The 11,285-nt window shown below is 64.7% G+C and overlaps 2 protein-coding genes across 3 annotated transcripts in view; both read left to right on the top strand.

Moving 5' to 3' along the window:
• Positions 1-3,831, top strand: part of UBL7 (ubiquitin like 7) — a 28,459-nt gene extending 24,628 nt beyond the window's left edge. Inside the window, exon 12 of the mRNA XM_042021752.1 lies at positions 3,748-3,831. The gene's annotated coding sequence lies outside the window, so the exon portion shown is untranslated. The remainder of the gene's footprint in view (positions 1-3,747) is intronic.
• Positions 1-11,285, top strand: part of SEMA7A (semaphorin 7A (John Milton Hagen blood group)) — a 23,305-nt gene that overhangs the window by 9,866 nt on the left and 2,154 nt on the right. Inside the window, exons 2-13 of one of the 2 annotated variants that reach the window (XM_042021743.1) lie at positions 3,748-3,881; positions 4,533-4,583; positions 5,563-5,658; positions 5,754-5,838; positions 6,288-6,398; positions 7,388-7,527; positions 7,805-7,983; positions 8,114-8,222; positions 8,454-8,652; positions 9,439-9,554; positions 10,130-10,281; positions 10,615-10,682. In XM_042021743.1, the coding sequence (XP_041877677.1) occupies positions 3,748-3,881; positions 4,533-4,583; positions 5,563-5,658; positions 5,754-5,838; positions 6,288-6,398; positions 7,388-7,527; positions 7,805-7,983; positions 8,114-8,222; positions 8,454-8,652; positions 9,439-9,554; positions 10,130-10,281; positions 10,615-10,682 (1,440 nt within the window). The remainder of the gene's footprint in view (positions 1-3,747; positions 3,882-4,532; positions 4,584-5,562; positions 5,659-5,753; positions 5,839-6,287; positions 6,399-7,387; positions 7,528-7,804; positions 7,984-8,113; positions 8,223-8,453; positions 8,653-9,438; positions 9,555-10,129; positions 10,282-10,614; positions 10,683-11,285) is intronic. The other variant, XM_042021744.1, reaches the window with a different exon arrangement.

The following is an 11,285-nucleotide window of genomic DNA, read 5'->3' as shown; positions in this document are numbered from 1 at the left end:
CCCGTGTGAATCCCGATTTTCCATGTGCTGGCGGCCCGGCCCCGTGTCCTCGTCCCACGGCAGCGGCAGGAGAGTTCGGGATAGCACAGGTGCCGTGTGGGAACGGGCAATTCCAGGGAGCAGGAAATTCCAGGAGCGGGCAATCCCAGGGAGCAGGCAGAGTCCACACCCTGCTCTCCCACCTCATATTCCAAGGTGATTCCCTCTTAGAAGGGGTTTGTGGGCAGCAAGCGAAGGATCAGCTCCCGAAACCCGCCGGGTTCTGCTCTCATCCTGCTCCCGCTTTCATTCCTCCCGAGCTTCATCTCAGCTCCTGATTTGGAGCCGTCACCTCCGTTCCGGGCTGCCCCAGCACCAGCATTCCCACAGCTCCCGGAGCCGGGAGCGGCGCGAGCCGGTGACTAAGGAGCGTCTGGGCTGCGGGAGCCGCTGCCAGCCGGGAATGCTGGAGCGAGGAGCGGGAAGGCGGTACTGACTCAGCCCCAGCCGGGCCGGGGGACGGAGCTCGCCTGGAGAGGCTGCAGCCCACGCTGCCCCTCTGCTCCGGAGGTGGGAGCAGCCGGCTCTGGGATGCGCTGGGATGCGCTGGGATGCTCTGGTGCTTCTCCAGGGGCTCTTGGGCCCACAGGGAGTCACAAAGCTGTGCCCAGATGGGCGGCGGGATTGCTCCCTTCTCTGCTTCGCATCCGGAGCACCTCCCGCTTCCCTTCCCTGCTCCCTTCCCTGCTGCCTTCCCTCACCCCCAGGCATCCTTCCGAGATGCGCCGGGCTGCCTCTCTCCCCGATTTGATACTTCCCCTCCCCTCTGGCGTAGAGCTCTCCCGAGCACAAAGCCGCCCTTTCTCCCATTCACGCCGCCGGAGCAGGGACATTTCCACGGACAGCGGTGCCATTGATTCCTGCGCCGGCGTGGGGCTGGCAGCAAATGCCGGGCACAGGGGCTCGGCGGGGTCAGCCAGGCTCTGGGAATGAGCCCTGTGTCCCCTAGAGCTCCGGGCTTGGATTTGGGAGCGAGGGTGACGGCAGGGTCAAGCCTTCCCCTTTCCAAGGGGACGAGCCTTTCTTTCTTCCCCGTCTCAAAAGCAGCTTTGGATCCACCAGGGGAGACGTGTCCCATTCTTTGGGGACACAGTGGGACATGGCCCCGTCCCTGGCAGTGTCCAAGGCCAGGCTGGGCGGGGCTTGGAGCACCCTGGGATGGTGGGAGGCGTCCCTGCCCTTGGCACAGGGTGGAACGGGATGAGCTTTAAGGTCTCCTCCAACCCAAACAATGCCATGATTTTACGGTCCTGTGGGCCACCAGATGCCCTTTGCCTCCTCATCCTCATCTCTTGAAGGTGTTCAAACCCCGGACACCCCAGTTTGGGGGTGCAGGGTTGCTCCTGCACCCTGCCAGGGGAGAAGGGGATCAAACCACTTCCCTAATCCGAGCCGCTGGAGGCAGAGCCGGACTCAGGACCAGCTCTGCAGGGCCCCAGAGGCAGAGGGACCCCAGTAGGCGCTCCTGGAAGCCTTTGGAGCCTCCGTTGGCAGCGCAGAGCTCAGCCCAGGCGCGCTGGCGGGCCCTGGCTGGCAGAGCTGTTCTCTCTCCGTGATTCACAGCGGTCCCCGGGGAGCTGCAGGATAAACAACAGCGCTGGCGCCGGCCAAGGGATTGTTTGGGGCTGGTTTGTTTTTGGTCTTTGGAGAGGAGCGCGGCCTCGCAGCTCGGCACGGCTCGCCCGGCTCGGGCAAGGTCGGGAAGAGGCTCCAAAGGAGCCCCAGGGCAGCAGGAGAGAAGTGTGGAACGGGGGAGGTGGAGGAGCTGCGGGTGGAGATTTGCCTGTATTAGCAGCGATTTTGGGGCTGGAGTAAAGTTTACGAGAGTAAAGTTTGGTGAGGTCTGCCCAGACCTGCTCGGGCTGTGCTGGTGACGGGCTCACAGCGCTTTGGGGTGCCCGGGAGCGGGATTTGCGAGGGCTGTGGGAAGGGAGAGGGTGAAAAGGGGATTATTGCTCTCCTGGGCAGGCTGAGACCGAGCCTGGCCGAGGGCAGGCCCGGCTGCAGAGTCACCCTGCAGGACTCCGTGCCAGCTCCTCCAGCTCAGGCTCAGCAGCTTCTCCGAGTCCTCGGACACGGGAGGGGCAGGGAAGGCTGGGCAGGGCACAGGGGCCAGCAGGGACCAGGATCCAGCCGGGCTGAGGGTCCCAAGGGGAAGGCGACATGGAGGTGTCCCCTCACTGTGTCCCCACAGCCCTTCCCAAACCAGACCCGGGGGGTTCTGGCAGCTTCCCCAAGCCCTGCTGGGAAAACTCTGCCCGTTTAACCCCGCAGGGATGAGGGACCCCGAGGAGGTGGGAATAACCCCACAAAGCCAGCGGGAATTCAGCGGCCCCGGTGACCTCTAATCGGCCTTTTCCCTCTTGGCTCAGCGGGGCAGAGGCAGCTCCGGGCCGGGCAGGGCTTTCTCGGGCCCTGCCAAGTGTCAGCCCTGTAAATAGAGAGAGCCACGTGCCGCTGATTAATCGCCCCGCGGTGCCGGCTGCCAGCTCCAGGGCCTCTCCCGGCCTTTGGCTGAGCGCTGGGAGCGCTCCCAGGGCAGAGGCCCCTCTCTTTGGGAAAGGAAAAAGAAGGAATGCCGGCCTCGGAGTGCCGGGGCAGAGGGCAGCCCTGATCCCTGGAGCGATCCCTGTGCTGCCATCCCCGAGCACCTCGGCAGGCTGGGCTGCCCAGGCGTGGCTGCAGGACCGGGGAGCCCATGGGGGGACAGCAGACACCCGGGAGGGGACAGCAGACACCCGGGAGGGGACAGCAGACACCCGGGAGGGGACAGCAGACACCCGGGAGGGGTCAGCAGACACCCATGGGGGGACAGCAGACACCCAGAGGGGACAGCAGACACCCAGGAGGGGACAGCAGACACCCGGGAGGGGACAGCAGACACCCAGAGGGGTCAGCAGACACCCAGAGGGGACAGCAGACACCCAGAGGGGTCAGCAGACACCCAGAGGGGACAGCAGACACCCAGAGGGGTCAGCAGACACCCAGAGGGGACAGCAGACACCCAGGAGGGGCCAGTCCCCCCTGCAGCACAGGGCCAGCCTCCCGCAGCCGAGCTGGGCACGCAGGAACGGCGGGGTTTGTAGGGAAGGGGAGCTGGAAAAGCCGGGCTGTGAAAGAGGAAGGGCAGGGGCAGACGGGCGGCTCTGCTCCCGGCTGGGGCGTCTGGGGCCTTGCAGCCACTTTTGGTTCCTGTCTGGGGCACGGAGCCCCGGGAGTTGTGGCTTTAGGTTCCCCTGTGCCACCTGGGCTCTGGTCTGGGGATCCAAACCTTGTCCATCCCTCCTGGCAATCCCAGCCCTGTCCATCCCTCCTGGCCCTGGGAAGGAGGTGCAGGACCCAAATCTCTCCGGCGTTGCCTGGAGAGGCTGCCAGGGTGGGAGAGGGATCCCTGGTCCCACAGCTGGCATGCGGGCGGTGCTGGATGCGGGGAGGCAGCGCTCCGAGCCGGGGCTGCTGCGGCACTCCGAGCTCCCACTCCTGCAATCACAGCTCCTGCCGCAATTCCCCGGCTTCCTCTCTCCATTGTGGAGCTCTCCCGGCCCCAGGGACCAGGGGACAATGGCTGGAGCCCAGCAGCCGCCTGTCCCTTTCCCGACCCTCCCGGAGGGCCCCAGCCCCGCGCGCTGCTTTTCCTCAAGGGCACGGGAAGGGATGGGACCACTGGGGGCTCCGGCAGCCGGTCCCTGACGCCGGTGCTGTCCCCAGGTGCCAAGGAATATGTGTTCCCGCGGAGGGAGAGGTTCCCGGTGTTCTTCCACCAGGAAAACACCTCCTCCATCTTCGTCGGGGGCGAGGGGAGGCTCTACTACTACGACTTTGCAAGCCGCGAGAACTACACGGTGAGGAGGCTCTGCTAGCGGCCCCAAAGCCCTACAAACGTGTGCGGGACCCATCTCCCAGCCCACATTCCCGGCTCTCTGCCCAGCCGGCCCCATCCCACCAGGAAAGAACGGCCACGGGTGGGTTCTTCCCTGGGTGTGATCCTGCTGCCCCACAAGGGAGGGCGATTCCAGCCGGGGGTGCTTTTCGGAGTGTGAGCAGTGACGCTCGGATTCCGTCACTGCGGAGAAGCTACGATCCCGCTCTTCCCCGCCGTCGGAGCTGCTCCTCCGAGGCTGGGAGCTCCGAGCCAGGCAGGGAGCTCAGGGAGCAGGAAAACCCTGCAGTGGGCGTCGTCCTGACCCTGTTTCATCCTTCCCAGCCACTGAGTGAAGTTTGGGCCCAAACCCTTCCCTTGGTGTTCCCAGAACACTGCGGTTCCTGTCCCCACAGGGACCAATCCTCTTCCCAGCCCTCTGGAGAGCAGCCCGGGCTGCCTCACTCTTGCCATCCCTTCCCGGGATCCAGCCTGGCCTTCCCAAGGGATTTCAGACCCGGAGGGGGTGGGACAAGGACACTTTGCGGTGTTTGGTGACCTTGTAGGGTGCCGAGCCCACGCCTGCCGGCCTTGGGAGAGCGGGAATGGAAGTGTTTCCTCTCTTTTATCCTAGGAAGAGTTCCCAGTGAAAAATGAAGGCCAGTGCGTGATGTCTGGGAATTTGGTAAGTCCCACCCCTGAGGGAACAGCGGGATGGGGAGCACTGGAGGATTTGGGAGCAGTGGGATGGGGAGCGCTGGAGGATTTGGGAACAGCAGGATGGGGAGTGCTGGAGGATTTGGGAGCAGTGGGATGGGGAGCGCTGGAGGATTTGGGAACAGCAGGATGGGGAGCGCTGGAGGATCTGGGAGCAGTGGGATGGGGAGTGCTGGAGGATTTGGGAGCAGTGGGATGGGGAGGGCTGGAGGATCTGGAAACAGCAGGATGGGGAGGGCTGTAGGATCTGGGAACAGCGGGATGGGGAGGGCTGGAGGATCTGGGAACAGCGGGATGGGGAACACTGGAGGATCTGGGAGCAGCGGGATGGGGAGGGCTGGAGGATTTGGGAACAGCGGGATGGGGAACACTGGAGGATCTGGGAACAGAGGATGGGGAGCACTGGAGGATCTGGGAGCAGCGGGGTGGGGAGGGCTGGAGGATTTGGGAGCAGTGGGATGGGGAACACTGGAGGATCTGGGAACAGCAGGATGGGGAGGGCTGGAGGATTTGGGAGCAGTGGGATGGGGAACACTGGAGGATCTGGGAACAGCAGGATGGGGAGGGCTGGAGGATCTGGGAGCAGTGGGATGGGGAGCGCTGGAGGATTTGGGAGCAGTGGGATGGGGAGGGCTGGAGGATCTGGGAACAGCAGGATGGGGAACACTGGAGGATCTGAGAACAGCGGGATGGGGAGCACTGGAGGATCTGGGAGCAGCGGGATGGGGAGGGCTGGAGGATCTGGGAGCCAGTGGGATGGGGAGGGCTGGAGGATCTGGGAACAGCGGGATGGGGAGCGCTGGAGGATCTGGGGTGAAGGAGCTGTGTGTGCTCCTCACAAGCTCCCTCTGGGTGAGGAGACCCGGGAAGATCCAGGTAAAATCTGGGAAGCCGTGCGGTGCCGGGGGCTTTGCGGCGCCATTCCCAGGCTCCTCTCCCCCCGGCAGGAGGACAGCCGGAATTACCTGACCTTGGTGGAGCAGTACGGGGACGGGCTCCTGGTGTGCGGGACCGGCGCCTGCGCTCCCACCTGCTGGAATGTGGTAAGGATCCTTCCCCCAGCCAGGCAGGGAAAACCCGGCCTCCCGCTTCCTGCAGGGCCTGATCCCACTCAGGATCCCTTTGTGTTCTTCCCCAGACACAGAGGAAGGAGAGCCCGCCCTGGGATGGGAGAGGGATCGCTCCCTTCACCCCCGACTCCAACACGCTCGTCGTCGTCGATGGTGAGATGGATGTTTTCCCCTTCTCCCGTTTTCCAGTGGTTTTGCTGTGCACAGAAACTCCCTGGGACAAACAGGGAGCCCCTGAGGCTGCTCCGAGGGCTCTGTCCCCTGCTCTGGGTGGCCCGAGCGCTCCTTGTTCCATCCCTTTGGGACAGAGCATGGATATTCCCACCTGGGGCACGGGAGGAACGTTGGGAATCAGGAATGTTTTGGGGTGGGAGGGACCTTCGAAAGGGGGGGCCTGCAGTGATCCCACCACTCCAGGCCTGGCAGGGGGGACAGGTGAGGATCCTTCCCAAGAATCTGCCCCTGGCACCCTTTAAGGATTGGGGCAGCCCTGGCAGGACGGAGGGTCCTGTTCCATATCCACCATCTCTGTGAATCCACGTGCCCAGGGAATCCCGGCTGCTCTCATTCCTTCTCCTCTCCCCAATCCCTGTGTCCCGCAGGCCAGGACATCTACTCCACCATCAAGAAGAGCCAGCAGAACGGGAAGATCCCGCGTTTCCGCCGCGTCAGGGGCGGCGGAGAGCTCTACACCAGCGACACGGTGATGCAGAGTGAGTGGGGGACGCTCCCGCTGGGGGATCCCAGCCGGACTCTGGGAACGTCCCCTGTGCCCAGCTGGGGCAGGAGAAGCTCCGGAGCTTCTCATTTGGGGTCTGCGGTGGGGGCTGGCCAGGTGCCCCCGGTGCCAGGCAGCTGTCCCCTGCAGCTGGGGGAATGCCACCGCTTCAGGAGTGACTTCCCCCTCCTCGGGGGATGGGAAATGAGGCTGGCCAGTCCCTCTGGCACGGGGAAGGAAATGGGCTTGTGCAAAATGCCCGGCAGCTTCCCCGAGGCGTTGGGCAACTTCCACTGCGGGCAGGGGCTCTGGGCAAACCCGGCTGGAGTGAAACTGGGGCAGGGGCACGCTGGGGACAGGGTGGGGACATGGGGACAGGAGCCTGCTCCGCCTCCACGGGGCTGCGCTGGCTTCCCGGGGACACCGGGAAATGGGGGATCGCTGGGGTGAAAACTGAATTGAAGCGACAGCAGGGAGGGGAAACCAAAGCAGAGCTGAGAGCCCCGGGGCTGCCAGGCTGATCCCGGGAGAGCCCCTGCCCTGGGAACAGCAGCGCTCTGATCCCGGCACGTTCTCTGCCATGGGAACAGCAGCTAAGGATGCTCAGAGGGACCCAGGGACGCCCGGCGTGGCAGGGCTGTATTAACAGGATCGGCATCACGGGGTTTTCCCGACAAACAGCGCGCATTCCTCCTCCTGAGGGGTCCTTCCTTCCCGCAACAGCTCCCAGAGCGAGGAGGGACGCGGCTTTCCTTGGCTGCCGAGGCGGCTCCAGGGAGCCGTTCCCTGCCGGGAATGAGTCCGTGGGGTCGGGCGGGAGGCGGAGCAGTGGGAAGCCCCGGGAAGGGGGCGGCGAGGGGGAGGCTGGGCTGGGAGCTCTCCTTGCCCTGGGGCGCTGCTCTGTCCCCTTCCCCGCCCTGTCCCCACCGGCGGCTTTCCCGGATGGAATCCGTGTGGCTCAGGCTTTGTCCCTTCCCTCCCCAGACCCTCAGTTTGTCAAGGCCACCACGCTGAGGCACGAGGAGCCTCACCAGGACAAGATTTATTACTTCTTCCGCGAGGACAACCCCGACAAGAGCCCCGAGGCGCCCAGGAACATCTCGCGGGTGGCCCAGCTGTGTAAGGTACCTCGGGGATGGGGCGGGCCGGGAGCCAGGGCAGCTCCGGGGGTGACAGGGGACGTGCCAGCTCCCCTGGGCTCAGCCAGGCTCGGTTTGGCCCCTGTGACACCGACTTTGGGTGGGCACAGCCACGTCCTTCGGCCTCGCAGGGAACAGAACTCCCTGCTCCGTCTCGCTGGGGTGTTGCAGCATCCCGCAGTTCCCAATTCATCCCTCGGGATGGGGGTTTGGGGTGTTCCCGCCAAGCCCTGACCCCCTCCCCGCTGTCCCTGTCCCTCAGGAGGACAAGGGAGGAACCAGCTCCCTCTCGGCCTCCAAGTGGACCACGTTCCTCAAGGCCACGCTGATCTGCGTGGACCCCGTCACCAAGGGCAACTTCAACTGGCTGCAGGACGTCTTCTTCGTCCCCGCGGGCGACTGGCGGCGCTCCAAGGTCTACGGGCTCTTCACCAACACCTGGTGAGGGGCCCTGTCCCAAATCCTTCCTTCCAGCCCTCTTCTCCCTCTGGAAAACAGCCGGAGCGGGCACGGCCATGGACAGAGCCAGGGGGCGGCCGCTGTCCCCCTGACCCTGTCGTTGTCCCCTCAGGGGAAGCTCTGCTGTCTGTGTCTACTCCTTTGGGGACATCGACAACGTGTTCCGGACATCCCGGCTCAAAGGCTACACCGGCCCCACCCCGGAGGTCAAACCCGGCCAGGTGAGGGGGGTTCGGGGGTCCCGAGGCCGGGAGGGCCCGCGGGGCAGGGGAGGGGACACTGCGCGAAGGAGCCGAGCCCTGGCAGTGGGAGGAGGCTGGATAAGGTCTGACCCCGGCATGGAAAGCACGGGGAGGGAGCATCTCAGCGGCAGCTGGCACGGGCACAGAGACAGCAGCGCCGGGACTGTCCCTGCCGGCTCTGACGGCGCCTTTTGTCCCCTCGGCCCGCAGTGCGTCCCCTCCGGGCAGCACACCCCGAGCGAGACGTTCAAGATCGCCGACAGCCACCCCGAGGTGGAGGAGCGCGTGGAGCCGCTGTCGCCCTCCAGGAGCCCCCTGTTCCACAACAAGCACCGCTACCAGAAGATCGGGGTGCACGAGGTGGCCGCGGGCGACGGGCAGCGCTACAACGTGCTCTACCTGGCCACAGGTACCGCCAGCGGGGACAGCGCCCGGCGGAGGGGACAGCGCCCGGCGGAGGGGACAGCGCCCGGGGGGAGCGGGGCGGCGCCGGGGCTGCGTTCCCAGCCTGGCATATGCTCGTCAGGCAGGCGGGAGCTGCCAAGTCCCGGGAACAGCCGAACGCTTCCAGCCTGGCTGCGTGGGCACAGCCGGGCTCCAGGCAGCATCCCAGGCACGGGGGAGGGGCCCGGAGGGGCCGCTGCCAGCGGGGAGGGGGGCGCAGCCCGCCCCAGGGGTGGAGCAGAAATCCTTCCTGAAAGGAGCGGCTCCATCGTTTCCTGGCGCTTCCCCGAGCTGGGCTCATCCCTCCGTCTGCTCCGTGCTGGGATCTGTTCTCCGGCGCTCGTGGAGGGGCTTGCAGGGATTTAAATCCCCGGTGTGTGATTAAGGAGCTGCAGCCGGCTTTCGGTGGGTGGCTGGGGTCGGATTAGGGCCCACGAGCGCTCCCGTTGGTCTGATTTTCCAGAATCCTGGAAAACGCCCCGCAGAGTCCCCCTGGGAAGGCTGATCCAGCGGGAAGGGCTGTGGGATGGACACGGGGTCACCGGGGGGTCCTGACCCCGGCACGGGCTGGGCTTCACCAGCTGAGCGGGAGGAGGGATCCGCTTGGGAATGGGGAATCCATGAGGATTCCCGAGCCCCATTCCCTCGGGAGGCTGCTCCGGGGAAAATCCTGCCCTCTCCGGGCACCGGGAACCCAGGCAGGCTCCTCCTGGCACCGTCACCTCCCCTCGGAATCCCTCTCTCTTCCCAGACAAGGGCTCCATCCACAAGGTGGTGGAGCTGCCGGACGGGGTGCAGAACGTCATGGAGATCCAGGTGTTCCCCAACAAGGACCCCATCCAGTCCATGATCCTGGACCACGCCAGGGTGGGTCCCTGCTCCAGGGCAGGAGGGTGGAGGGCTGGTCAGGCTGGGACAGAGGGGTCAGCGCCAGCGCGGGGGGCTGGGAGTGGGATCATGGAATTCTTCGGGTTGGAAGGGACCTTTAATGATCGCCCAATCCCACCCCACTATGGCAGCGACACCTCCCACTGTCCCAGGGGGGCCAAGCCCTGTCCAGCCTGGCCTTGGGCACTGCCAGGGATCCAGGGGCAGCCACAGCCGCTCTGGGAATTCCGCCACAGCCCCTCCCCACCCTCACAGGGAGCAATTCCTTCCCCATATCCCACCTATCCCCCCCCTCTGGAGGTGGGGAGCCATTCCCTGTGTCCTGTCACCCCCAAGTCCCTCTCCAGCTCTCCTGGAGCCCCTTTAGGCTCTGAGCTCTCCCCGGATCCTTCCCTTCTCCAGGTGAACACCCCCAGCTCTCCCAGCCTGGCTCCAGAGGGTCTCCACCCTTGGAGCAGCTCCGTGGCCTCCCTCCAGCAGCTCCAGCTCCTTCCTGCCCTCCCCGGCTGTCCCTGGGATGTGGAATGACCGTTCCCTGTGCTCTCCTCCCGCAGGCCGTGCTGTACGTGGGCTCCAGCAGCCGCGTCCTGGAGCTGCCCATGGCCATGTGCGGGGCGTACCGCAACAACTGCCACAGCTGCGTGCTGGCCCGGGACCCCTACTGCGGCTGGGCCAATGGCTCCTGCCTCTCGCTGGCCCTCAGCCGGTGCGTGGTGGCCACCCCGACCTCCTGATCCCGCGGGACAAACGCCCACACCCTCAGCGGTCCCCTCCCGGGCCGTGGCCGTGCGTGGGTTTGGGGTGTCTGCGCTGTCCCCAAAAGTTTGGGGCGCTCTGCACCGACCCCTCCCTCCCTTGAAGGGTTCTGAGCGCCCAACCCCTGTCCTCGCTGCTGGGCCTCACGTTGCTCATCTCCAACCTTCCGACATTGGGATGGGGGCGGAGATTCCCACTCATCCCACTCATCTGGGGCATTCCTGCCCCCAAAATGCCGCTTCCCGATGTTCTGTTGGTGCTTATTCCCATTCCTGTCCCCTAGGGAGGTGCTCCAGAACCTGAACTTGGACTCGTGGCAAGGAAGCTGCCAGAGGGGGGATGTCAAGGAAGGTACGTGGAGGTGCTGAGCTGTAGGACCAGGGCGTGGTTGGGGCAGGAATTGGTGAATTCTCCAGGCTTTGGATGGGTTTGGGTGGGTTTGGATGAGTTTGGGTAGGCTTGGGTGGATTTGGGTGGGTTTTGGTGGGTTTGGATGAGTTTGGATATGTTTGGGTGGATTTGGGTGGGTTTGGGTGCATTTGGGTGGATTTGGTGGGTTTTGGGTGGGTTTGGATGGCTTTGGGTGGCTTTGGTGGATTTGGATGAGTTTGGATGTGTTTGGGTGGATTTGGGTGGGTTTGGGTGGATTTGGATGAGTTTGGGTGGGTTTGGGTGGATTTGGGTGGGTTTGGGTGGGTTTGGACGAGTTTGAGTGTGTTTGGATGGATTTGGGTGGGTTGGGATGAGTTTGGGTGGGTTTGGATGGTTTTGGGTGGATTTGGGTGGATTTGGGTGGGTTTGGATGAGTTTGGATGTGTTTGGGTGGGTTTGGGTGAGTTTGGATGAGTTTGGATGTGTTTGGGTGGGTTTGGATGAGTTTGGGTGGCTTTGGATGTGTTTGGATGAGTTTGGGTGGGTTTGAGTGTGTTTGGGTGGATTTGGGTGGGTTTGAGT

Source organism: Corvus kubaryi, unplaced genomic scaffold (genome assembly GCF_017639235.1).
Source record: "Corvus kubaryi isolate FWS band 111438036 unplaced genomic scaffold, C.kubaryi_AGA036_p1.0 37172, whole genome shotgun sequence".
Lineage (NCBI taxonomy): Eukaryota > Metazoa > Chordata > Aves > Passeriformes > Corvidae > Corvus > Corvus kubaryi.
This window is presented reverse-complemented; position numbering and strand designations above follow the sequence as displayed.